This window comes from Drosophila bipectinata, chromosome 3R (assembly GCF_030179905.1).
Source record: "Drosophila bipectinata strain 14024-0381.07 chromosome 3R, DbipHiC1v2, whole genome shotgun sequence".
In the NCBI taxonomy this organism is placed as follows: domain Eukaryota; kingdom Metazoa; phylum Arthropoda; class Insecta; order Diptera; family Drosophilidae; genus Drosophila; species Drosophila bipectinata.
This window is the reverse complement of record NC_091739.1, coordinates 5,130,717-5,157,081: the sequence shown is the minus strand read 5'-3', so window position 1 is coordinate 5,157,081 and position 26,365 is coordinate 5,130,717. Positions and strand designations below refer to the sequence as shown.

The 26,365-nt window shown below is 41.2% G+C and overlaps 3 protein-coding genes and 2 long non-coding RNA genes across 12 annotated transcripts; 3 read left to right on the top strand and 2 right to left on the bottom strand.

The window, feature by feature from the left end:
* The first annotated feature begins 312 nt into the window (after positions 1–312).
* On the top strand, positions 313–1,314 carry LOC138926605 (uncharacterized). Its single transcript, XR_011443181.1, has 2 exons — positions 313–482; positions 543–1,314. It is a non-coding gene; the product is annotated as an uncharacterized lncRNA (long non-coding RNA).
* bond (james bond) lies at positions 987–6,812 on the bottom strand. Of its 5 annotated transcripts, none has more exons than XM_017244464.3 (4): positions 6,714–6,812; positions 2,666–2,744; positions 2,412–2,602; positions 987–2,109 (listed from the first exon to the last, which is right to left on the bottom strand). In XM_017244464.3, exons 2-4 carry the CDS (start codon positions 2,721–2,723, stop codon positions 1,381–1,383), a joined length of 978 nt encoding a protein of 325 aa, XP_017099953.1. In that variant the 5' UTR covers positions 2,724–2,744; positions 6,714–6,812; the 3' UTR covers positions 987–1,380. The 5 variants fall into 5 exon arrangements, with proteins under 5 accessions (XP_017099953.1, XP_017099956.1, XP_017099954.1 ...); XM_017244467.3 differs by having other exon boundaries at positions 6,608–6,725; XM_017244465.3 differs by lacking the exon at positions 6,714–6,812 and adding an exon at positions 3,692–3,936.
* Positions 6,813–7,386: 574 nt separating this feature from the next.
* LOC138926531 (uncharacterized) lies at positions 7,387–9,723 on the bottom strand. The gene is made up of 3 exons (XR_011443082.1): positions 9,584–9,723; positions 7,829–8,275; positions 7,387–7,771 (listed from the first exon to the last, which is right to left on the bottom strand). It is a non-coding gene; the product is annotated as an uncharacterized lncRNA (long non-coding RNA).
* Positions 9,580–13,772, top strand: AdipoR (adiponectin receptor). Of its 3 annotated transcripts, XM_043212064.2 has the most exons (7): positions 9,580–9,721; positions 10,276–10,692; positions 12,086–12,184; positions 12,379–12,731; positions 12,794–13,095; positions 13,156–13,235; positions 13,298–13,772. In XM_043212064.2, exons 2-7 carry the CDS (start codon positions 10,315–10,317, stop codon positions 13,430–13,432), a joined length of 1,347 nt encoding a protein of 448 aa, XP_043067999.1. In that variant the 5' UTR covers positions 9,580–9,721; positions 10,276–10,314; the 3' UTR covers positions 13,433–13,772. The 3 variants fall into 3 exon arrangements, with proteins under 3 accessions (XP_043067999.1, XP_070137103.1, XP_043068000.1); XM_070281002.1 differs by lacking the exon at positions 12,086–12,184; XM_043212065.2 differs by lacking the exons at positions 9,580–9,721; positions 10,276–10,692 and adding an exon at positions 11,818–11,988.
* A 4,666-nt stretch (positions 13,773–18,438) lies between these two features.
* LOC108127471 (very long chain fatty acid elongase AAEL008004) lies at positions 18,439–26,331 on the top strand. Of its 2 annotated transcripts, none has more exons than XM_017244560.3 (5): positions 18,439–18,705; positions 24,279–24,370; positions 24,908–25,165; positions 25,228–25,527; positions 25,598–26,331. In XM_017244560.3, exons 2-5 carry the CDS (start codon positions 24,287–24,289, stop codon positions 25,787–25,789), a joined length of 834 nt encoding a protein of 277 aa, XP_017100049.1. In that variant the 5' UTR covers positions 18,439–18,705; positions 24,279–24,286; the 3' UTR covers positions 25,790–26,331. The 2 variants fall into 2 exon arrangements, with proteins under 2 accessions (XP_017100049.1, XP_070137522.1); XM_070281421.1 differs by lacking the exon at positions 18,439–18,705 and adding an exon at positions 24,038–24,191.
* The last annotated feature ends 34 nt before the right edge of the window (positions 26,332–26,365 follow it).

Sequence of the window (26,365 nt, the reverse complement as noted above, 5' to 3'; positions counted from 1 at the left end):
AATTCAATATGAAGCCGGTTTGGACAATTGACCTTGATCTTGACCACAAACACAAGAAAACAAGAGTCCAAACCTCTCTGGGCAAAAACGTTGTTTATCGGACTAGCTCCGACTGGATTGGAGCCAATACATTGGCCAATATTCCAGTTTTATGGCATGATCAGCATAGATTTGATCGGTTCGATTGGAAACTCTTCAAGACCAGAACGAGTGGATATATGTAGTATTTTAAGTCCGAACTTATAAATAATTTCCATAATAATTATTTTGGGGTATACTTTTAGGCATTTTCTTGTTGAGGGTATATTAGTTCGAGGAGTCCAATGCAACAACAAAGTTGGCGACAAAAACTACTATATACACGTTGAATTCTTTATCAGGCCCTTGAACTTTGACTCCAACAAGAGAGTTTTGTTTTGCAAATCAGCATTAATAGATGTGCTATACGATTTAGTATAAAAAAAACGTTCAAAACGTGGCATGTGAGTCAATGCCAAGATATAAATACAACAAAAAATTGATTAGAATTTCTAATTTGGCAGCAAAAGCAACATTCTCCCAGTCGCCATGGTGTCTAAGCCAGGCTAGCAAGAACTGGTCAATAGCCACAAGACGGTGTTGCATAATCAGCGGTCCAGCACGCGTACCATGTGCCAAGCTTTTGGCTAGGACACTCGACCAAAATGACACCGAAAATCTCATCGATTCAAAGATTAATCGACAGGTATTAATCACGCTTTATGGCCGAAGAATATCTTGCGGATTGCAGATCTGCATAATTTAATTGGGTGGACGTGGCGCGTGGTTGGGGATCGGTTTTTGAATGCCGTCATAAATAATGGGATGGATCCAACTGGTTTCCATTTTTTGTTTGGTTACCTAACGAAAGCCTCGTGCAGAAAGCAGGGGGAAGAAAAAATCCCAAAAACCCATATCCCAGAGCTAGACCAAAACCCGAATCGAGCCGGCAAAGAACAGACACTTGAGTTTTTTATTTTTTTAATTTTTATTAAATATACAAAAATCGAAGTTTTATTGAATTTTTCTTGTTTGCGAGAAACGATTTACGGCTGCATTTCATTAATAAAACTCTATCACACTCGCACTCACTCAAAGCTAAGAAAAACATTAACATTAAACAGTCAGACTTGGCCACAATCACACTCAATCACTTAGGGTTCTAGCTACTTTTTGGGTTTTTGAAATCATCCGGCTGCCTGCCCGGCATAAACATTATACAAGGTATTCATCGCAGACACTACGGATAATGGTAAAGATACACAGATATACAGATATACAAGTACGAACTAAAGCCCCGCGTTACAAAACGTAATTGCTAAATTGAAACCCAACCACGTCACAAAACGAGAAAACGACTCCTCATTCGAGTTTCAGCGGCTTCACATTGTTGTTGTTCAGGTCGATGTACGCCTTTCCGGGCGGCGAGTTTTCCAGGCTGTACTTTCCGGCGTTCATTGTCTGGGGCATGCAGCCCATGCCGCCGGCAGCCCTCAGGGCCGACTTGGCCAGACTGCTGCCGGTCGTCCGCTTGGCGCCGTTGGCGCCATCGATGCTCTTGGCCTTGTTGTAGGTCTTGCGGTAGAAGTTGCCGAAGAGGTATAGGAAAATGACGGTGTTGCCCACAAAGAAGAAGGTCAGTGTCTTGGGCATGTTGCATCCCTTGGCGCCCACCAGCAGCATGTAGCCCAGGATGAGGACAAACTGCACCAGCTGGATGCTGGTCATGTACTTCTTCCACCAGAGGTACTTCTGGTACTGGGGTCCCATGGCGGCCACCATGTAGTAGAAGTACATGATGATGTGCACTCCCGAATTGAGGATGCCGATAATCACGCCCTGCTCACCAGGAGCGTACTTCAGGTAGCCCCAGGAGAAGAGAACGGTGACGGTGTGGTGGTAGACGTGCAGGAAGGAGATCTGGTTGTCCTTCTTGCGCAGGACGAAGAACGTGGTGTCCAGCAGGTCGATGATCTTCGAGAAGAAGTAGAACCAAGCTCCAGAGTAGAGGGTCAGGTTCTGTTCCCGGGTGCGGTTGATCTCGCACTTCTTGGAGTAAATGGAAGCCATCACATTGCTTTCTTGAATGGACTAAAAATGGAGATAGAAAATGAATGGTATTAGACTTGGGGTTATTTGTTTGATCCAATAAAGCCCATATATTATGTAGACTATATATTCCCCCACTTTCTTTAATAGTTTTGCAATAAAATTTAGTACTAAAAATATCTTCATCTTGAAGAATCTTTGCATTTTTAATGCAAATGCCACCAAACCCATTACTTGGTATGTCCGACAAGCTCTTTCATACACTGCTTATGATTAAAAATGAATAATACATCAATCAGCTCTGATCTGAATAAATTCCACCGGTCGCGTTTTTATGGACTCACCGTGCGGCACATCCAAATCGAGTAGCAGACCTGGAAGGCGTTATAGAAGACCATGATGCGCTTCAGGTCCATTGGCTTCCGATTCTTCATGTACTCGGGACCGATTTTCAAGACGAACGCCAGGTATACCAAGACCACAGCAACCACGGGGGTTGGGGAACTCATCAGGAACCAGCTGTCCACGGTCTCATCTAAAAATCGAAAATTATAGAATAAAATTATTTAAATTTTACGAGCATTTTTTTATAGCTTACCAACTCCCTTGGCCAGGCCGGAGTAGCGCTCCTCGAAGATCTTCATGTAGGTCGTCATGTTTCGTTCTGCAATGGGCAACTGAAAAATAATGGGAAATAAACGAGCTTTAGAAATTTTCGCCCAAAATCGAGAATTCAGAGCCCGACGTCCGCACGCGGCGTTGCCAAAATATTGAATGAAAAGATATTCGATATCTCGAAGGCTCAGCACGTTCTGCCGAGTTGAGAATCGAGCCGAGAATCGAACAGAGAATCGAGAGTCGTAAGTCGCGAGCCGCAAGCTGGTCGGGAGTTGATTATGCTGGCTGGCGAACTGCGAACCTGTGATCGTGATCTGCATTGGAATTCCTAGGCAGATACGCAAACGATTTATTAATGAAAGGCGCGAAGAAATCGCTTATTGAGTTATATAGATATTCAGATATTCCTAGCCCCTTAAAGCCAAACGGGACACACCAAATTGAATGATGAATGACGACAGCAAACTGGGCTGGAGAGATGACACCGAGCAATGGTGCCACCGATGCACTTTGTAGCTTGACAATCTCCACAATCTGTAGATTCTATCTGTAGCCAGAGATTCACTTGGCTTAAAAGATCTTAGATTCTTGGCCCAACCACGACCGCAAGTCAATGGCTTGGAAACCTGAAAAAAGCCAAACTCAAGGCTTCATTTGAATTTTTCGCCTTGGCACTAAAGTTAGTATAACTTTGGCATTCATCTTGGTATCTACAGGTTGTATCTGTGTATCTGACTGCCTTTGTGGTGTTGGTTTCGAGATATAATCGCACACTCACACCGATAAACACGTGCTTAATGTTCTAGCCCGATGTATGTAAATGGCAACAAGATGGCCGTTTGATTTGCTTATTTTCCTTGTTTTCTTGGCTCTTATTGTTATTTAAATTGCACACGGAAAGGGTTTGATTGAAAATGGCTTATCAATGTATTCAATTACATATTACCGCCAAGAACTTGTTTCGTATGTGAGTGTGTGTTTGTTCTTTTTTGATTAAACCACTGACCTAGCCAACTCGAACCGGAACTCGTTCAGCCGAAGATTCTCGAAAAGTTACTTGATTTCGTATAATTAGCCTTCAATATTCTTCAAGATATTATGTATTATATAAATATTCGTAGAAATCCAGTTCTAGAGGCTGACTCTAGAACACACACTTATTTGGAGTCGAACCGTTTATTTTTGCTTTATAGAACTTTGTTTGCACCGCCTGCTTCAGTTTCTAATGAATATCCAATGACTGGAGTTTTCCGGACAAGGAGCTTCTGTGTTCTGTTCTAATTGCAATGGATTTTTGCGGATTACAAGGCGTGTAATTAAATTTGGAGAGCCAGAAGAAGGGAGCTTACAGCTGTCGCTAATTGGACATACTCGGCGTATGATTGATATCTGCTGACTACAACTGTTCGACTGTCAGCAGCGACAGCGACTGGTTCGGCTGGGGACTAGGTCTCTGTCAGGGTTACTTGGCAGTAGTATAAGTCAGCCTGTGATTGCCTTCCCATAACCATATATCCCATACACCCCATACCAGTCCCATTCCCATTTCGAGTCCCATTCGTATGCAAAGCACTTGGCATCCAAAGACTGACACTGGAGACAGGAAAAGTGAGCTCGCGGCATCATCATCACGACCAAAAATGTGACGCCAATGGCTGACACTTGCTGGCAGTTCCCAGTTTTAGAAAATCAGTTGGCACCTGTTGTGGCGGTTGAGTCAGGCGACTGTTCCGCTGACTGCCTTTGAATTTACTCGCTGACGTTAAAGCCCACCCAGCTAACCCCTTGATAACTCTTTTTTGGGAAACACCTTCTGCCACACTTTTTAAAACAAAAGCAAAGGTCGCTAATGGAAGCTGATTCTTCCGCTTGACAGTTTTGAATAAAAAAGCTTAAAACGCACAAGAAGACGGCCGGGCACGCATTATAATTATGTGTATTGTATGCATAATTGATTGGGCTTTCGCGAATCGACGTTGTACCCCTAAGAGCTGCTGGCTGTCAGTTTATCAGAATATCAGAACCCAGAACCGAGACTCGGAATTGGATTTACCCAACCTCTAGGGGCTGGTGTTTGTACTCGAACATGAGTACGTATCATAATTTTAAATGTTTCGCTTTGGTGTTTCCTATTCGCTTCCCTTTTGCGAGTGACTAATCGAAAATTTATTTAGCATTTGGCTGCGTCTGGCCGTTGCGGAAAAGCACCCAATAAGCGTTAATTTTTTATGATTTGTGCCTCTAAAAATAAAAGGCTTAAATAAAAACAACTTAATTTGCTACTAATTTCAGGTCTAACGAAGGCCGATGGGGCATTAGTCTTTCATCGTCATAAGACAAAGTATGTATATCTTTCAGTCTATCTCTATCTGTATCTGTATCTGCGATTTAAATGTTATTAATGCGCCACACTTGAAGGTGCATGAAGATATTCACGTTTTTGTTTTAATTTGCTTTGTTGCATTTGACAGATGTGCATTTCTAACACGTGGTTGGAAATCTTCAACACAGATAGTTTCTTAGAGAAGAATTTTCTCAGTGCATGGAAACCAATTGGGCGGATGTTTTCTCAGTACGATTTTCACACGCACCTGTGTGCATTGCCAATGACAACAATTAGCCCTGAGAAATTCCCGAATACATTAAACCATTTGTAGGTTAGTTCTAAGGTGTTGCTTAGATCTGTGCATTCTGAGTAAAAAGGGTTCGGCATCGGGTCGAGCGCCTATATTGAAATTTTTATATATATGTAGATATTGTTAGTTTTTCGCTCATTGTTTGCCCAACGCCCCAGGCCCGGGCCAGTGCAACAGGTTAATCTTGCATGTGTCAAGTGCACATCTTTTATGCTTTTATGCTTGCTTAGCGCTGTAATTTAATTTTTTCAGCCCGCCAGCTGAGGTATTCAGAGAGGGACAGCAAAACCCGACGACTCAGCCAAATACAAGTGTATCTATATCTAACGCCAAGATACACTTGGAAAAAATATTAGAATTTATGACTATAAGAACTATACTATACTATTTTAAACTATAAAAGAAGCTAGAAAAGAAGAATGAAAGAATCTTTTTTTAACAAGAACTGTAGCTTTGACCAATAGGCGTATACGTAATATTTGTTAAAATACGATTTTTTTGGTCAGTTATATTTTTTACTGCCATAGTTTAAAGTTGGGGACTTTTTGGGCCCACTGACTATCTGTCTGTCTCGCTGGCTGACTGACAACCTTTAATTACTTGGCAAATATTTGCAGCGTTAATTGGATTTTTTGTTCCGAACCCAAGACGTTTTGTGTTTTCTTTGGGAACTGTAACGGACGCGTCGGAGTCTCTTTGTTGGGAACGGCTCCTCTGACTTCTATCTAATTTGTTTGCCAACCACGAAGTGTGGTCATCTTCGTGGCCAGAAGATGGGGTTCGTTTAAGTGTGGGCTGCGGACTGAGTTGGCTAACTAGTGGCCTGAAGGCCAATGCAGCTGCAAATTGAATTGCAATCGATTACAAGTTCAAATCGTTTAGATTTGGCCGCCTCAATGCTGCCATGCTGCCAGAGTCTTGGCCTTGGCTGACTGGCAAAATTGCAGCTCCTCAAGCCAGTTTTTAGCATTTAATCTATGTACGATGCATTGGGTTAAGGTCGACTAGAAAAATCAGACAGACTGGAGGGGACCAGTGGCAAGTGTAGTGGCAAAAGCAGCGACAGCAGCACGAAAATTGGTCAAGTCAAGATCACCGCCATTCTGCATCTGCATCTCACCCTACCTCACACTGCTGGCCCGCACTCCCACTCTCATGTGTTGCCAATCCAGTTTTGACCCAATTCGTTGTATAACCAATTTCCCCGCACGCGTGCTCTCTAATTTATGCAACACTTGCACGTCTGGGTTCTGGGTTGTCCCACAAAAATGTCAGCACTTCCGTACCTGTTCTGTGGCTTCTATTTATTGGCCCTCCTTTCAAACTTGGCTTAGACACACACACTCACACTCAGGCACACACTGGCAAGCACACACTGCGACTGGTACTAACCCGTGGCTAAGATTCGGATTCGGGATCAGATTTAGATACGGTTTCGGGATCGGAATCGCACTCGACCGCCTCAAACGCCAAGAAGACACTAATATGGAGTTCTACTCGCTCGGCTGTATAAATAAACAAAATGTACGAGCTTTGCAGCCCGCCGGCCAGTATTTGGCGCCGACGTCGCTGCCAACGCTGACATCTCAGCCGGCGCTCACCTGCTTGGGCAATTCGCTCGGCGGTACACTACATTTTTTTCTGTTTTTCGCCTCCGATCCTATGCAAGTCGAAGTCGCGTTAATGGCCAATTTAAGTTTTGAGGTTTTTAGAAACACTCTTTTCGTCATTCTGTCTTTGCTGATTTTTTATGATTTTTAGATTTCTGGTGGTAAGGTCAAGTTTGAAGCAATTAAGGCGAATGTATTTCGCAAAAAGAAAGCAAAAATGCCAAACGTAGTAGCCATTCGATGGGTTTTTCTTGGTTTATTTTTAACAAGTTTATTAACCCTTTCCCGATTGACCAAAAAAACATGCAGATTGTATCACAAAAAGCCGGCCAAAAACTATAAAAAAGAAAACGAAAACAAAAATTCACGGGGAGAAAAAAGGTGTTTTTATTATTTTTAATTAGTATTTAAATTTTATTTAAAGAAATAAAGTGATTTTATACAAAAAAAGTAAATAAAGTATTTTGTTTCCTATTTTTGTGTACATAATAATAGAAATATCTTAAATAAATGTTTAAAATTAAAGCACTTTTGTTTAAATTTTTTTCTTGTGTGGATTTTCCTGGTGGTAACACGAATTGGCCGCCAACTAACCGCTAGACAATTGATTTATTATCGCCGTCACGTCATTTGTCTGGATAACGTACATACATATATATTGGTGACACGCCCTATTCCGGCACTATTACGGCTCTACGTAAATACTTGCGTAAATAGGATTATCGGGGGACAGTTAACACGTTTTTGGGCCGATGGGAAAGCATTTGCAGATCAACGATGGGAAGTTATACGGCCTGTGACCCACCCAAGTGTTAAGTGCCCTCCCAAATATTTGCGATTCTGTAAAATAAAAAAACTGTGTAATAAACCAAAATCAATGCAATGCACTATAGATACATGTATAAATACATAAATATATTTTTCGCCGGACATGAGCTCTTCCGGGTCTTTAGCATTTTCATTATAAAACGCCACTATGTGGCAAAAACAAAAAGCCGTTTTGCGTTTGTTATCGTTCGTTTGTCATTCGAGCGGCGTCTATTATCGGTGTTTCTCTTTCGTGATAATGGCCCTGAACTTCAGCGATATTATTTAAATTCAGTCGATTAATACCGCTAGTCCAGAGTCCGCGTCATTGCGAATTTGCCTCAGATCCTTGGCCGAGTTTCTGACAGAGTTATCAGAACACCAAAGACCGACTACACAAGGCACGAGACTTTGGCGAGACTGATTAATGCTATTGGCCTGGATTCCTTAATGGGGTTTTTCTTTGTCCATGGTAGTTCCAGTCCTAGTAAATATTTATAGATATTGATTCAAGTTTGCATGGAAACCTTTAAGAAGCTGCGGAAAAGTTTCGATTTATTAATATAAAAAGTACCCCTCGTTAATTGTTGAATAATTTATTCAAAGAAAGTACATTGTAGGGTTTATTACAATTTGTGTCAGAATGTATTCATAGAGGGGCAATTTTTAAAACATCTTTCGAAAATTTTTTTATAGCCCATAAATTCATTTAGCAAAGAAACTATAAGTTTGATAAACATGTTAAATGGGATAGAACGCAAAAAAAAAAAAGATCACATTGATTATAAAGGGTATAAAGTTAATGGCTATAAAGTTGGTGTTAGATAACAAACAACGACAAGATACTTTACATTGTAATTGTAATTGTAATAAGATAATTGTAACATAATATCAGTTTAATAAATAAGCTTGGAAAATAACTACAATATTAGGCTTAACGGACATATTCAGAAACTACAATTATAATAATTGTCAGGTAGCTAGGAATATTGAGTGGTTGAGGTAGGAAAGTTTCAACAATGTCTAATAATAACTCAATGAGCTTTACTGTTTAGAAAGTGAGTTATAAGTGCAGCAGATCTTCGAGTTACAAATTATCGGCATCTTGGGATGAGGTCTTACACATGGTCGAAAATTTCTCATAAAAGAGACAAGATGCGTAAATTGGTAACACAAATAGCTTTACGACTCAAAATGAAGCTCCATTCATTGACCATTATTGACATCTTTTAGGGCTATTTAACTAAAACAGCAGATCATTTAGCATAAAATGACAAAGTAACACAAATACAATGCTTGAATGAAGTTTCATTCATTATTTATGCCGGCAGTTTCTTTGTAGCATTATAAACTCATTAAAAAATATTTTCGGAGTAAGAAGTTTTTTTTATCAATTAGTTATAAAAAAAAGGAAATATAACAAGATATAATGCTTATATATAATGCTTAAAAATAATGCTTATATTTCTTTTGTTAATTTTATATTTTTTATTATAGAAATCGACATAGTATGCAGCAAAATGAACCTTGAGAACCTTGTTAAATAAATAAAAAAAATTGTATACAAAATGCATTTGTAAAATGCCTACATATATAAACAATAATGCTTACATTTTATTAAAAATAAAATAATTTAAATATTGGCGCTACATTTACAGTCTGACAATCTGTTAACTTTAACAGAGAAAGTTTTTGAGCCCAACAGCTGTTGTGTTAAATTTGAGCAGTGTTAACAGCTGTTACTAGCAGTGTGACCACATAGTGAATTCTAAAACCATATGATAGTGTGTACCCACCTAAAAATCAAGTACACATTTTCCTTTTTTCATAGGCAGCCATACTTACCAGAAAATTAGAGAAAAACACACGAAGAAAATAGGCTTCTTGTTTTAATTAAACCAAGCTTAGCCACTAGTTCTCAGCGCCAGTGTTAACTTCAAGCGCCTTCAATTGAAGTTACCCCAATTGCGCGATTTAAGCAATGTAAGTGATCCCATTGGATGCAGCTGATTAGGCCCTTGGTTGTGACGACATTGGTGGCCTCAATAGTTTGGAAAAACTCGCAAGTGAAAACTTGGAGTGGGTTGTACACCAGTTTCTCAACCTTTTACACGTGGCCTTCAGGTCGAGCTCTGAAGAGTTCAAGTTATCAATCAAAGTTCCAAAGTTTTTTTGATGGACTGCGGAGTCACCATCATTGCACTCCGCCATCACCCCTCCCCGCCCACTCATCTGAGTGATCTTATATAAAAATTTAATTGGCATCTGACTCGCCAAATGATTAAACAAACAAAGCAATACTAATGAATCGCACTGGTACACACAAGCACAAAACTGTAACCGACCGATTCACTGGGATACAAAGGTTACTTGGCACGACGGCGATTGGATTGGTTCCAGGCGGACACCAATAAACAAGTATAAATATCAAATTTCTCGATTGTGGCAAGCTGGCGACGCCACAAACAACGTTTCCCCCTTTTCCGAGCAACCAAATTCAAGCGTTTCCAACTGATTAGTTCTCATTTATATTTCAGAACTTTCTTGTTTGAAGGCTAAAAGAAAGTACGGGCCTCATGGATTCGGAATCGACTCTTCTCGAGCGACACAGCTCCACGAACGATCTGAACGATGCTGAAGTGGAAGTCAAAACCACCGCTAGCACCAAGTTTGGCATGGACGCTTCGGGTCACGCTACTGCCGACGCTGTGACCACCACCACCGCCACTCTGCGCGGAACCAACAAGATCGGCAGCGGCAGCGACGAGGTAGAGGAGGACATCTTCGAAGAAGTTAAGATGATTCTTCGCAAGCGCCGAGGCTGGGGGCCGGAGGATTCCCTCAGCGCCAACGACTTGGGCCTGCTCGAGTACGACGACGAACTGGGAGAAGAGGATGATGCCGGATGCCCGCTACCCTCGACCCCCGAGGACACTCAGCTTATTGAGGCGGAGGTAAGCATTCCATTTTCTGTCTGTTTTCCACAAAGACAAAAACGAAAAAAACAATTGCGCACCCATGTGCGAAAGCCCTTATCGCTGACCCACCAACGTGTGGTTATCAGCACTTGTTAGTCGCACTTCTCTGACTGCGCCCTGCAGTCATTTGAATGTCGTGTTCGTCCATGGTTTAATGGCTAATTACAAAAGGTGCCAATGTGCAGAAAGGGCCTTTTCTTTTGCAAGAAACTGTACCTTACAAAAATTGACTTTGACTCAGGATAGGCATTTAACTATCGTAGAGAGCGTCTCGTAGTCAATTAATCTTTAAAAGTTACTCCTTTACATCCCAAAATGGTTATCCAAAACTCAAGTTCCAAAATCTAAATTTTCAATAAGCTTAACAGCAGGGCCGTAGCTAGAGCCTCGGGGGCCCTGGGGCAACAAGTAAATGTGGGGCCCCCTATACGGAAGTCTTTTGCCCCGGCGGGGCCCCTTCCCTTCGGGGGCCCTGGGGCACCGCCCCACCTGCCCCATGCTAGCTACGGCCCTGCTTAACAGCTTTGTTGATTGAAAGCTAGGGAAGTCTCACTGACTATTTTTTTCATCGATGTTTTCTGTTTTATTTAAATGTACCTGCCGTTTTATAAAGTCTGTATATTCTTAGGAGTTTACCTTTGAAATTTGCCTGCGACTTTATCGCATTCATTCGTCTGGCAATACTTATAAAATGTAATTGGTTCTTTAAAGCAATCGTCTGCAATCAGAAAGCCTTATCAGACTTGGCCAACTGTTATTTATGAGGTGCCTAATGTAATTCCTCTATACAAAGTTTAAACTTGGCCAATCAGTGTCGAAAGCGTCAGCCTGAAAGGTCAAGACCGGATTAAAAGCCAAACTCAGCTCACGGCATCTGACAAGGAATATACATAGGCACTCTACGTCAGATGCGGTGGCTGATAACGAGCCGGAGAGAGAGACAGTTTCGGGACAGCTTATCTTATCATTCGCTTTTGCTGTTTTCTTGTTCCGCCAAGACCGTCTAAACAATTTGATTCAACTGAGTAGGCAACTGTCAGAAGCCTCAAAGTCCGGACGCTTGTTGCTTCGCACACTTAGTTTTAGTTTAGTACGAATCTCTGTAAGCCGCTCAAGATGCCCAGAGACGAGCCGCAGTCCCAGCCGGAGGTTGTCGTGCGTGTGACCGACACGGACCCGGTTCTGAATGCGAAGGCGGATCTGAAGCAAGTCCCAAGTTACAAACAAACGCAGAATGAGGCCACAATCGAGTCGCAGGCAGCCGATAGTGCAGTCAGTTGAATTCGCTTTTAGTTTTGTTATTGCAGTCTATATTCTAAGCTTGTTATCAGTTCCTAAGGCAACATTAATATCTGGTTCTTCTCCACAGATGACGGAAGTGCTGAAGGCTGGCGTTCTTTCCGATGAAATCGATTTGGGAGCTTTGGCCCATAATGCCGCCGAGCAGGCGGAGGAATTCGTGCGCAAGGTAAGAAAAGACAATTTTATCAAAGATAAGATCTGCAAGACTCAAGATTAGCATTTAAATTGAATTTTAAAATATTTGCAATAAATTTTTTTATTTTTCCCCCATTTTTGTGTTGTAATTTTTACTTTTGGCAAACATTAAGTGTAGAAATGATATGTTTCTGAACCTTTATTAATAATTCTTTTTATAAATAGGTTTGGGAAGCCAGCTGGAAGGTGTGTCACTACAAAAATCTGCCCAAGTGGTTGCAGGACAACGATTTCCTGCACCGTGGCCATCGCCCACCGTTGCCTTCGTTCCGCGCTTGCTTCAAGTCGATCTTCCGTGTCCACACGGAAACTGGCAACATCTGGACACATCTGCTGGGCTGCATCGCCTTCATCGGCGTGGCTCTGTACTTCATATCGCGACCCTCTGTGGAGATTCAAACTCAGGAGAAGCTCGTCTTTGGCGCCTTCTTTATTGGGGCAATCGTGTGCTTGGGATTCTCATTCGCTTTTCACACACTTAGCTGTCACTCTGTAGAGATGGGAAGACTGTTTTCTAAGTAAGTGCTTTCCCAAACCCGCTCCTTCATTAGTCGTGTATTAATTATCGTTTTGTTTACAGACTAGACTACTGTGGAATTGCGCTGCTCATCATGGGCTCCTTTGTTCCTTGGCTGTACTATGGATTTTATTGTCATTACCAGCCAAAGGTGATCTACCTGTCAGTGGTGTGCGTGCTGGGCGTTCTCTCCATCGTTGTCTCGCTGTGGGACAAGTTCTCGGAGCCGGGACTTCGGCCACTGCGCGCTGGCGTGTTCATGAGCTTTGGCCTGTCCGGTGTGATTCCCGCCGTGCATTACAGCATCATGGAGGGATGGTTTAGCCAGATGAGTCGCGCCAGTCTAGGATGGCTAATTCTCATGGGTGAGTAGTAGTACAAAATCAATAAAATCACCTTTATTTTAAGTAATTGGTATCAATTAGGTCTTCTATACATTACCGGAGCTCTTCTCTACGCTCTTCGAGTGCCCGAACGTTGGTTCCCTGGGAAATTCGACATATGGGTATGCCTATGCGAAGCCTTTGCGTTTAGTACTAAAATAACCCATTCCTTATTTTGTCACAGGGACAATCTCATCAAATATTCCACATTCTGGTCATTGCGGCTGCTTTTGTGCACTACCACGGCATCTCAGAAATGGCAATGTACCGAGTGATGTACAGCGAGTGTACTGTCCCCATCGAACCAATAACCTTGTAGAAGCTGATGCGGAGGCCAAAAGAACAATCATCATAATACACACCCCCCCCAACACACACATACATATATATTTAAACCAACAAAAATCCGATACATTTTTGCGAAATAGCGCAGTTTTACAATGCAACCTTTTTAGCGTTTGGTGAGCATTTGTACCTTGTTATGAAAGTCCAACGGAACGAAATTCAAGACACATTTGAGGATTACTCGCATTTATCATCAAAATCTGTCATCCATTGAAAGGCAAAAAGTTAGCTAAAAGGAAAAAATAACCATTTGATTGTCGAATGAAATCTGCAGTAGAGTAATTTAATATATGTACAATTATTTATAAAACTCACATTCGTTTACTTAATATTATCCTAAGTTGATCGATTGTTTGGGTAGTGCAGAGTTGCTTGCAGTTGCGATTGGCCGAAAGCGAAACTAAAGCCACAATTCAAATCTAATTGGGAGCTCTCGCTCCCCGAGGAGACTCTCGCTCAGGGCTACCGAAACCAGCCAAGCAATTTCTACTTTAAGTTATGCAATTATATCACCTACTGTGGCATTAGTATTTACAGCTTAGAATCATGAGAGTTGTACGGACTAATTAAAAGAAAATTGAAATCGCTGAGGTCTGAATTACTTACAATTTTATCACCCATTCCCCAGACATATGCACCCCGAAAATCAGAATGGCAGGAGCTATTGAGCATAAGATATTACCATTATAGTTGCAGATCTATCACAAAACGTAAGGCGAATCAAAACAATAAAAAAAATGAAAAGACTTCTAAGCAAAAAAGTGTTTCTATTTTTGTGTTTTAGGATATGTATTTAAAATTAAGTCGTTAAGAAAAGTGTTTCACCATCACCCTAATGCCTCCTCATAAATATCGCCCCAGAGAACTAGAAATCAGCATCGTCGGGGTTATTAGTAGATTTCGTTGTGGCAGGCGAGGGCAAAGCATTTGCCGCTGATGACTGGGCGATTGCTGGTTCGGCTCTTGAGCTGACTTTGACCCCCTTGATAAAATAAAATAAAATAAACTTAGCAGCCGTGGTCTAGTCTCGGATCTAAGTCCCCAAACCAAACCGCTGCCTTGTGTTCTATTCGTCGTCATTGTCTTTGAGCGGCGCGACTGTGTGTGCCAGTTTCTATTAACGATTCCGCGGATAGCGAAATCTTTTATTTCATCTTTCGCAAATAATCGAACATTGTACTTGACAACTTGCTGGCACGTGTCTTTCAACTAAATGCGATTGCAGGTTTATTTTTTTTTTCTTCCGAAATTCAAGTTCAACACCAATACCTATGTAACGCCAAAATGACTTGGTCAAAATATGGCAAAAATCAGTTCGGAAGTTGGGCAAGGTGGAAGAAAACTAATGGATAAAAAACATTTCAAAAATGCCTTAATAAGGCTTAAGTAGATGCATGACAAATTTAAGTTTTTTGTTTACTTTTTTAAACGCCTTTTGTTTAATTCTTTTGACGTTATTATTTTAAACAACATTTGACAAGCTGAAGCATTTCAGGTTGCATATTTATCTAAAAATTCACGAAGCTAGCGCATTTTTAAACGCCCTCTTTTCTGAATCCCAAAACCCGCGCCAAATAAATGCAAATCCAGTGGCTAAAGCTAAATAAAGCATCTGTCGGTTTAGTTTCGAGCATTCAACAAATCGGTGCCAAATGGGGAAATGTGCTCGCATTTTTAAGGTGCGTCTGCTTTTTGGCTTAGGTTTTGTGGTTCGCTTGGGTTTGCACCGATTTTCTCAGCTCCCGTTCAGATGACAACAGGTTGTGCGGTTCATCTTCACTTTTATTTTTTTTTTTTTAACCAAAGTTTAGGTTTTGCTGGAGACATGTATGGCTTTACAGAAAGAAACCCTAGTGCGCTTTCACTTGAAATTACAAGTATGTGGCACGTCATATGCCTCAACTACTTATAATTACTTCTCATTAGACTTAATTTTGAAATTTTGTTCGTCCAGTAGCCGGAAGAGAATCTCTTGCCGATTTGGCAGACAGCGTTATTATTAGATATGCATCTGTGAGCGTACGTACATATCTGTATCTTTATCTTTATGTGCTGTGCAGTTCAATGTCGGCAAAGTCGGAACGAGTGTATGCAGAGTTCGGGCTGCCACCCAGTTATTGAGTCTGGCTTTCAGCTCTTTATTAATGGTCTTGTGCAGTTGCTTTATGCGTTAAATTCAATAAACATTGACTGAACCCGAGAGACTGACAGACGGCCAGCAAGTGGCAACTGGTCTTTGAAGGTTTTTGGCGTTTAAGTGTTATGGTCAAGGCTGCGGCTAGCATCCGCTGTGTGTCCAGTTCGTTAGTTCATTGATTTCCAATCAGCTTCAGTTCACCTCGGACTCTCTTGAGCTTGCCAACATATGCTGCGTTTTTTCCACCACTGCTTCTTTTTTTAGAGTTCCCTAAGTGTTACGCATTAATTGAGTTTTAATGTACGCAAACGATTGCTACAAGAATAGCCACAAAAAACGAACAACTGAATTACTGAATTAGGAGCAAAAGTCTAAAAAACCCAAAGAAGATGAAGAATTTTTTGCTACTTTGTCGCCGTCTGCCGATCAATCCTATTCTTGCAGAAATCCCCACCCGAGTCCAATCATTTTCATGCAAATTATTCCATCTTGTCAAGTTCAAAAACATTAAAACCGTATAATGTACGCCACAAAGACTGGCTCTATGTTTTTATTCCATTTCGTCGTGTCGCTGCCAATGTAAAGATGCTCTGAAATAAAAGTAGCTTTGGATAAAATAAAAAAAAACTCTAATCGAATAAGTCGTTAAATGAACAGCAGCCGTATTCATGAACCGATATAGCTCGCGGGCATTGCGGCAAGTTCGTGTCCGAAGTCTTTTGTTTCCGCCAGTCGACATTGACTTTGAAATTTAACGCATAGTGAAAATTCGTATGGAAAATTTACGGAAATCGTCGAATAAACAATAAAACGATTGATTAAATTGTCACTAGGAAATCCGAATGGAAATACAGTCAAACATCTTTGGTTTGAACCTCAAACGGAAATTTTTTGTATGGGATATTGTTGAAATGCTAATAATGTGCTTTATAAAAGTTAGCATATCATTTTTATGATGGCAACTTGTAAAAGAAAAAATTTATGTTCGAATTATAAATACATTTTACGTGAAGGTATAGTTCAAAATTATTTTAAATTTTTTTTTAAATAGTTACTCGAGAAGTTAGACTGTATTTTGATGCCTATCTTTGATATCGATCTGACACGCCTTGAAATGGGTTCACACGAGGCTCGTTAACGTAAAACAAGCTGCGTAGAATCTTCCTCAAATTGCCAAAATATTTAGCAATTGAAATGAGACAAAGTCGGTACGTGGCACCCCCGGTCCGCACCAGAGCCGCCTCAACACCTTTAGAGCTCCACCACCACCTAAAACAAAATACGGATTTTCGGCACGCGTCGGGCATGACAACTCGGACGACCTTCGGAATGGCGGAAGCTCAAACGAAGCAAAATCCAAAGCTGAATTGGGCATCGGCCAGATCGGAATCCAAAGATTAAAGGCAATACCAATTTTATGAATGAATCGATAAACTTTTGGCAAAGTGCAGCCCCTATGGCTGTATTGTATTTTTGCCTGATCATTTATTTATTTGATTATTTTTTTAATTTTTTTTCATTATTTGTGGGAATAGTGGGCGTGACCGGCAATCACTTGACAACCAAATGAAGCCCGACGCTGCATTTTCCACGGCTTTGTTTTCTTTCATTTGATTGAGCAATTAGCGATAGGCCTCCGAACAGTGCGAGAAGCTGGTGGCAAATGTCAGCAGCCATTTGGAGTTGCAGTCAGTGCGTTTCATTTGGGGTTACCAAGCAGTTGTACCAAGCACTTCTTTTTGACTCCAAACAATGCAATATGAAGTTAGTGATGAGAAGCGTAAAATACAGTAGTTAGAATATGGTAGCTAGAGAATATATTAACTCTTGAATATCTTTTTAAAGGAGTAATAAATTTATTTAATATTTTTTACTTTCAAAGCTGTTATTAGAGTCGACTACTCCTTTAAAGGTAATGCTGGTAGACACTTTTTATCACCCACTTGTAGTCTTCTAAACATAATACATTAGAAAGCAATTAATGGCACATATGCATGTTTGTACTTAGATTCAAGATTTGATTATATTTTGATTTCGATTTCATACTACATGTAGTACTGGCTAATGAAAATTGATTGCAAAGTTAGTACCTAAGTACAGCTACCTAGATACTTTCCATCACTGTGGGTACCTGAAGTCTATGGCTGCGAGAGTGAAGTGTAAGCAGAATGAGGGAATGACGCTGCTGAAATTCATGAAGTGGCCACTGGAAGCTCGGCATCGCTTCGTGCACCTTTGGCTTGGAGGCATTTTGGGGCCATTTAATTGCACAATCATATTTTTGCACACCGTTCAACTCCCGCCACAAAACCCATATGGGCCATGTGGGCCAACCGATGATAAATGCCCCGGACTGAAGCTGTCAGGCTGCTGTTATGATTTGTTCACAAATGCAACATTCTCCCGGCTACATAGCTGAGTCCGCTTATAAATAGTTTTATTTTCGCTAGTCGAGGAGGCGGTTATTCATTACGTTAATTATCGATCTCTCATTACTGTCTGCATAAATTTCACGCTGTCGTTTAAGCCCGGTAATTAGCCCCGAGAGTTCTCGACTCACAGATCCTAGAACTGGCCCTTAAAAACATGCAGTGACTCCGCGTCAGTGAATCTGAAAATCGCTAAAATCTTAATGGACGAAGTCAAGCCGCAAGCTCACCTGTTTACTTGATCGGTTGTCGATCGTACACCCAAGATACGAATGCGAATTCGAACCCGAATCTGAAACCGAAGCAGTGGCTGAAGCAGTCGCGGTGTATCCAAGTATCCAAGTGTCCGTGTATCTGTATCTTTGTATCGGTGTATCTGTGTCTGCGGCGCATAGAAGACGGGTGGTAGGGCCCGGATATTGCTTAGTCTGCTGTCGGCGCTTCAACTGCCAAGTAATCGCTGGGTGCTCGTGGAGCTGGCCGAGATCTGCCGCCTCGTGTTCTGTGTTCTGACCGCCAACGTCGCGTATGCGTGATTTCAATCGTCTCGAAGGATAACAGAAAGCATTCCTCAGTTTAGTGTTTGTTCTTTGACCAATTGTTGTGTGAATTTGTGCCGTGTTCCGTGTCGTGCCGCAAATACATCACAGAACCAATCCTTTTATTATTTTCACCAGAAAGGCAAGTGCTATAGAATTCCAAAACTCGAAAAACAAATTTTAAAAGAGAAAGAATCATTTATAATAAACAATGGAAAATTGTGTTAAGATTTTATGCTAAATTATGCGCACACGCTGAGCATATGCGGTATTTTTTCTAGCCACCTTTCGACTGGCAACCTGTTAAAGATTTGAGACATTTTTGGGGTCGACACCATTGCGAAACGACACCCAAGTCAAAAGACCCGGGCATGGACGGATTCGAAGGAAAAATACAAAACTAAATATTGTATAAATAAATAACATGACGATGGCCAACAGGCAAAGAGAGGAGAGCAAAAAATAAAAATCAGGCGGGGGAAAAAAGACGATGGGTGCTTACAAAACCAGCTGTAATGCCCTGAGATGAAGATGGTGCGCCCCAGAAACTGGGCCCCAGCTAGTGTGGGCCAAGTCAATCACACGGCTAATGTGGCTCGTATGTAAATCGCATGTCGATTGATCAATTTGAATGCGTTATTGTGGACCCACTTCGACCCACGACCCGACCCCAGATGCCCCTTGCCACTGCAGCGCTGCTGCAGCACCCGTCCATATTCCCACTTTAATCTGGCATTATATCATCTCCGGCTTGGCTGTCTGCGTTGGCCCTGAATTTTGCGTTACACTTTCGACACAATGGGAACAACGGGACAAGTTTGCGATATAAACAGCCATCAGGAGAAGAAGTGCTAAACGAAGAGATACACATCGACGGAAATCCCAAAGATACACACGTTCGTACTCTGGCCAAAGTTGCGAAGTTATAAGAACATGACGAATTATTTGGCCTGGCCTTTCGCAATATGTCTTCTTCATTCATGAAAAATATCGGATTGGTTTATCACGATCTTAGGCCTATTCTTTACCAATGTAATTTGATGGGATCTGGTGCCCTTGGGAGGAGGCGTCTGCGATGCTGACGTTCACGCATGCTCAGAAATTGTTTATTTATGATTTTATTGTTGTTGGCGAAGCGTCAACATTCGTTTGGGGAGATAGTTAGTCAAGCGGATAGCGGGCAGTCGCCGAATTATCTTTCAGATGCACATCCGTTCGCACGTTGGCGACTTTACCCACAGAAAAAGACAAAAAATGGCGGGTGACTTAACCATATACTTTATGGTTATGGGCCCTCTGCGGTGACATTTCTCGCCCCAGCAAATTACATTTTAATATTTTGAATCCAATTGGGGTCACATGCGTCGACGGTCACACCTACAATAAAACCCACAAATATATATTCCATCTAATTTCCATCTGGTTTGGGATTTCTTAATTTTTCCTCCTCGGCCGAGTGCGTTTTCAAGTGACTTGTTTGCCTAATAAGTCGGGAAAAAAGTTGATAATAATGGCAAGGTAAATAATTCGCGAGGCAGAACAAGGCGATGGCAATGCCGATGATGATGATGATGATGATGATGGCGATGTGTGATGACAATTGCAAATATTGGAGGTCAGAAGTCGCAGCTCTGGCCAGAATGAATATTTATGGGGGCCCATAACTCCGGGGGTATCCAAAAGGGAATGACTAGGTCAATCTGAACACCCTTGAGTCAGGAGCCCAAATGATTCTTGAAGAGGCAAGTGCAATGACATTAATATCTGAAAAAAGTTCCTAAAAAACCGATGATCATCGAAATAATCGTTGTTAATCAAAGGCTGTTGAATGTCGCGGAATTTTCTCCGAAGTATCTGAGAATCTAATAGATCATAATTAAAACAAGGGCCCGACATTCTATCGATCAATGAAAGCGTCTGGCACAATCGATTGATTTGATTTGTGGCATGTGCAATTAGTGACTATTAGTTTTCCTAATAATTTATTCTGTCGCTGGCCAAACGAAAGACTCAGGCGGCGAACTTTCGACTTGTTTTTCGTTTTTTGTGGGGAATATTTGCAGGTAATTGCATATTTATAAAGATAAATTGCAAATATTTAAATAATCCAATAACTAAAGAAAGCGTATGGAATATTTTCCATTCGCTCCGCCTAGACAACCCGAGGGTGTTGAATTACCAATCTGAGCGATAGAGATATATATCTCTGACAAAATATCATATAGTAATTGACTCAATTATCACACAAATGTATAATATTTAATTGCTCGAAGGAATGCCCGGAATCACACAAAGCTGGTCAGACTTTCCTGATGGAATTATTTTCCAGTCCGCCACGCGGAAGTCGATCAATGGCAATCACTTGCTGTGGGCTAAACCTGGATATGGATATTCGATATTGGATATTGGATAATTTATGCGCCTGCAGTAACTGGCACTAGCCACTAGTTCAAGGTCAGAGCACAAACTAAGGCTAATGCAAAATAGTTAAGCCAATAAAATTTGAATCTGCATACGAAAAAAGAAACTATTTAGCGACCAGTGGGCAGATTATGATATGCCTTAAAACGATGCGACGAGATATGTTTGTATGTACCTGTATGTATGCACAGACCAAGTGTTTATGTTTGATCAGCCAGCATGTGGCCACTCCCCAAAAAAAGAAGAAACAGAAACAGGGAGCAAAAACCGAAACTCAAACTAAAACTGAATCTGTCGATGTAGCTGCTCTCCAATGCAAGAGATCAGGTTGGTCGATTTGGGGCTCCGGCTGGCTTTTTGTTTCCTCAAAACGTGCGACCTTGGTAGCGATTTTTTAATGCGTTGCCGATGCCGAAGTCGATGCCATTGCCTTAGGTCCATTCAATCGGCTGATCAGAGGCTGCCGCTACAGCTTCAGCTTTAATATTTTGTCTTGTCTTTTGTTGTACTACCAGCACCAATACCACTACTACATCCCCCTACCTCTCCGGTAGTAAAACCGTCCTTAACATTCCACAAGCCATTTTGGATGACGCCCAGGTCGGAGCCTAGGCCTAGGCCTTTCCCATGCGGCCTCTTATCAGCCTAGAGCTCTGTAAATAGAACCAGGTTTCGAGCATAATAAACCGCGGGAATAGGCAAATTGCGCATACGCCCCGTGTACCAAAACCAAAAATGGTGGCCAGCTTGGCGACAGAACAAAACGTGCGAATCTTTTGTACAGCATTTGATGGCGACGCGTGTCTAGAATTTATCGGCAGACTTCTCGCCAGGCCGGGCTGATTATCGCATAATAATAAACTGGTATGTGACGTCAGTGGCCATACTTATGTGGAATATGCGATATATTTATTTCCATTCCCAATTCCAATTCCATTTATTTACTTTGCCATTATTTGGCTTCACTTAATATTTACTCTGTCGTTGCCACGCACTCTCGCTCATTGTCAACCGCTAATTGGCAGGCAAACGGCCATCGGAAATATTATTGGAAAAGTAGCGAATTATTTTCGCAATATCTTAGCTAAAAATTATGCAAAACGAGAGCACGTCCCTGTAAGTCCATTGAATTAGTAAAATGTTTATTCCAAGTGGAATTTTGCTTTCAAATATGCATATGTATTCTCTGAATTCTTTTGCCAACTAATGCTGACCAACAGTTCTGTCCAGGCTTTTATTAATTTTATTTTGGCCACAAGTTCGAACTAATTTGCATTCGGACGTTGGACAGTGGCTGGAGAGTCAATAGGCAAATAAATATGCAAAATTTTACAGCAGTATCAGATGCTATTTGATGGGCGGTGACGAGATGAGTCAAGGTTGATCTCAGTCACCGGAAGATCAAATGAAGTTGGGGAGGAGGGGCTCAGAAGCCACATGAAACCGATGGCCTCCTGGAAAAAATTATAAAACTTGAATTCTCGCCGTATTATCTAACTATTTATGACTGCTAAGTGGCCATAAAAGATCTTCACAGTCGAAAGTTCCAAACCAAGTCCAAGCTGGGGCTCCACCCGGCTAATAAATCAAGAATTAAATAAATATGGCGTTTGGGCAAAAACCGGCAGAATATCCAACGATTATATAATATTTTGATTGCGGTTCAAAACATTTATGGCTGCAATTCGGAAAGGTATTTAATTAACAGGTTACTGGGCCAGCCAAGTGTCTATGAAATATAATTTTTATAAAATTATAAAAAACAGCACATAAAACAAGTTTCTAATTAAATGGATGGCATTTGCATAAAAAGATTTCAGGGGAAACACAAAGATAATGTTGTTTTCAGTTGTGGTTCCTGGTACATTTACATTCTAATCATGTTGATTAATGTTGAATTTCAATTAGAAAGTGGCATAAATATGTTTCTTGCATCATTTGCTCAACACCTTTGGCAAATACTTGAAGACCAGTGGCCTATTGAAAGTTCCCGGCCTTGCAAAAACACTCGAAACTCTAGTACTAGGGTACTCCGGTACTCTGGCACTCGAAAAAATGCAAAATGTCGGACCAAATTCTCGTTAGTCAATAACTGACACTGCAACTGAATGAATGCATTTTGGGCATTTGCTCAGCCAAAAGCTAACAGCCAAGACCCAAGAGGCAAGAGCCGAGAGCCAAGAGCGATGACTGAACATAAAATGCTCGGTAATTCGATAATGGCGTTCACTTGGCAGGTGCTCACATAATTAATATAGCCTGCGCTAGATGATGGTTCCAATGCATTCGCCAGGTGGGGCCCATACCCGGGCCAGTCGGGCCCAGCCAACTGGGCCAACCTTTTTGGGCAAGATCTCTGGTTGCCACAGTCGATGATGGGCCCTGCCATTACAGCCAGATAATGACCGATATCAACGCGCCGCTAAACCGTCTAGTCATAGTTGTTAAAGGATTTCTCTAGACCATCAACGGTTGCAAAAGTGGCCAGGCCCGGCGACCGGTTTGTTCTGCCTTAACATAAAAAATGAAGTACTTAAACAATACCATAAATTTAATGATGCATGGCCAAGATGTCCTTGGACCATCCTGCCTCCCGAGAGTCCGGGATGGGATTTTCCAAAACTTGATCGAAAACTAGCCACAAGGAAGCCAGGGAGACAAAGGCAGAGCAAACAAGTGGCTAATTTGGACATGTGAGCCCAAACGATGGGCACGAAACCAGTTTCTCGAGCACGTCCACCACAGCAGGTTCCTTGCCACTCCACAATTAATGTAAATCAAAATCTCGCCAAAATGAAATAAAAGTTTAAAGCTTCGAAGCGTAATTGCTGGTGTGACAGTTTCCCTTGAAGCTCGAATGAACTCTTCGCGAATTATGAGTTTAAGACGCTTTGGTTCTTTTTCGTTTTTTCTCTGCTGCTGCCTCAGCAGAACTCGATGCCAGGTTAATGGCATTCCAAAATTCGCAATGCTACGGCTGATTTACATGATTGTACTAATATGACATTTCGCACTCGCCACTATCAATAAGGTCTGCTCAAATAATCGTAACTAATATATAGTATTTGCCTATATTCTGAACTGTGAGGCGTAGGCGCGGCTTCGCCTTGGCCAGCATTATTTTTTCTGTGTGCCCCGATGATTAACAGGAAATGCTGGGAGCGCGTAAACCAAACAATTAGAATGCGCTTTCCATGGTCAAAATAGGTGCTAATAGACAGTAGTGCATCATACATATCCTCTCTCCCACTTGGTATCGACTAAACTAATTTCTTGACTTTGGTTTACTTGCAGTTGGCAAAATGTCGGTCAGACTGAACGAGACACAAACCATTGTTGACCGCATGGTCAACTTCTTTGTGGAGCACGAGGATCTGCGCACCAAGGTGAGTATGCCGAAAGAGTAATACAGATTTTTCAGGCATGAATAATATTTATATTGCCTTAAAAAAATCAAACATGGTGCAAGATATTTTATAAAATTGATGAAACTATCAAGAATTGCTTATTGAAATGTATGGAATTGGAAATAATTATTTTAAACTAAAAACATAGTACAATTTTATTTAAATAGATCGCTTTTTATTAGATACCTTGTTCATTAGATATCTCAAATGTTAATTAAACATAAATAAAATGTATTATATAGGTTTTTTATTCAAATCTCTACAAAAACCCGTTTGACGCTTTTAAATTAATATTTATTTGTTCCATTGGTGCTATATGTTATACAAAAAAAATTGTATTATAATATATGCTTCAGAGTTTTTTGTTTACTTACTAAAAAATAAATAAAATGTCGAATGAAATTAAAAAATTAATACAACTTATAAAAAATTATGAAAACTAAACTAAACTTAAAAAGTCAAATAAAAAATTTTTGAATGAATGAACATTAATGACATGAATATTTGTCTTTGCAGAGTTGGTTCCTTTCGAATGCTCCCGGACCCCTATTTATGATCCTGGGAGCCTACTTGTACTTCTGCCTATACGCCGGACCACGTTACATGCGGGACCGTAAACCTTTTGAACTAAAAAACACACTCCTCGTCTACAATGCCGTTCAGGTGCTCCTTAGCTGGGTACTCTTCTACGAGGGATACAAGGGTGGCTGGGGGGGTCACTACAACTTCCGGTGCCAGCCGGTGACTTATGCCACAGATCCTATTTCCATGAGGGTATGTATTTACTTAGATTATATTACTATTGGGAAAATATATCAAATTCATCTCCTATTTAGATGGCGCGCGCTGTGTGGCTGTACTATATTGCCAAGATCACCGAACTGCTCGACACCGTGTTCTTTGTGCTCCGCAAGAAACAACGCCAGATCTCGTTCCTGCATCTGTACCACCACACCCTGATGCCCGTGTGCGCCTTCATTGGCGTAAAATACTTTGCCGGCGGTCATGGCACTCTCCTGGGATTCATCAACTCCTTCATCCACATCATCATGTATGCCTACTATCTGCTCTCCGCAATGGGACCCAAGGTGCAGAAGTATCTGTGGTGGAAGAAGTACATCACCATCCTGCAGATTGTAAGTTTATAATTTACTCTGACTTTAGTCTGATTTTTTCTCACTATTCGTATTTCTTATGTGCTTTTAGGTCCAGTTCCTGATCATCTTTGTGCACACCCTGCAAATTCAGTTCCAGCCCAGTTGCAACTTCCCCAAATCGATTGCTGCCCTACTGACCTTCAACGCCGGCCTCTTCACCTACATGTTCAGCTCCTTCTACGTGGCCAACTACAAAAAGGAGGCGGCTGCCCAGGCCAAATTGGCGGCGAAAAAGGAGTAGGGAGCGACGTTAGTTGGAGCTGCCCTCATGTATACACTCTTACGTTTAAATCGATCCTAATCCCAATCCCAATCCCTATACCAACTGCCCCTTTCTCCTCCATTGCACATATCCTAATCCTAGGTAACGCATAGGTCAAGACGGATATTATACATTCTCTAGTTACGTAAGCTCGTTTCGTAGTATTTCGTAGTAGTTTCGAGGAAAGCGGCACATTTTTTAGTTTTGGAACAGTCGCCATTGCAGATGTGCAAGAGATCGTTGCACTTGCTGTATTGGGATAGTGTAATAGAACCAAATATTATAGTTTAGTGATTAGTTGTTACCTTACGGACTTGGCATGAAATGAAAGTCAAAACAAGGCAAGAGTGGGGGGAATGGCAAGGTGGAAAATGTCGCCACAGAAATCTGCACTTTGAACATTTGCTTGCAGTAGACAACCACCTTGAGGAACTGTCCCTTTTGTCGTGCCCACTTTATGATCAAATGTAATATTGTATATTTTATTTGCAAATAATAAACAAACGATTCTTAAACATAAATACGTAAATTTTTTCTTTTTACAAATTATAATAA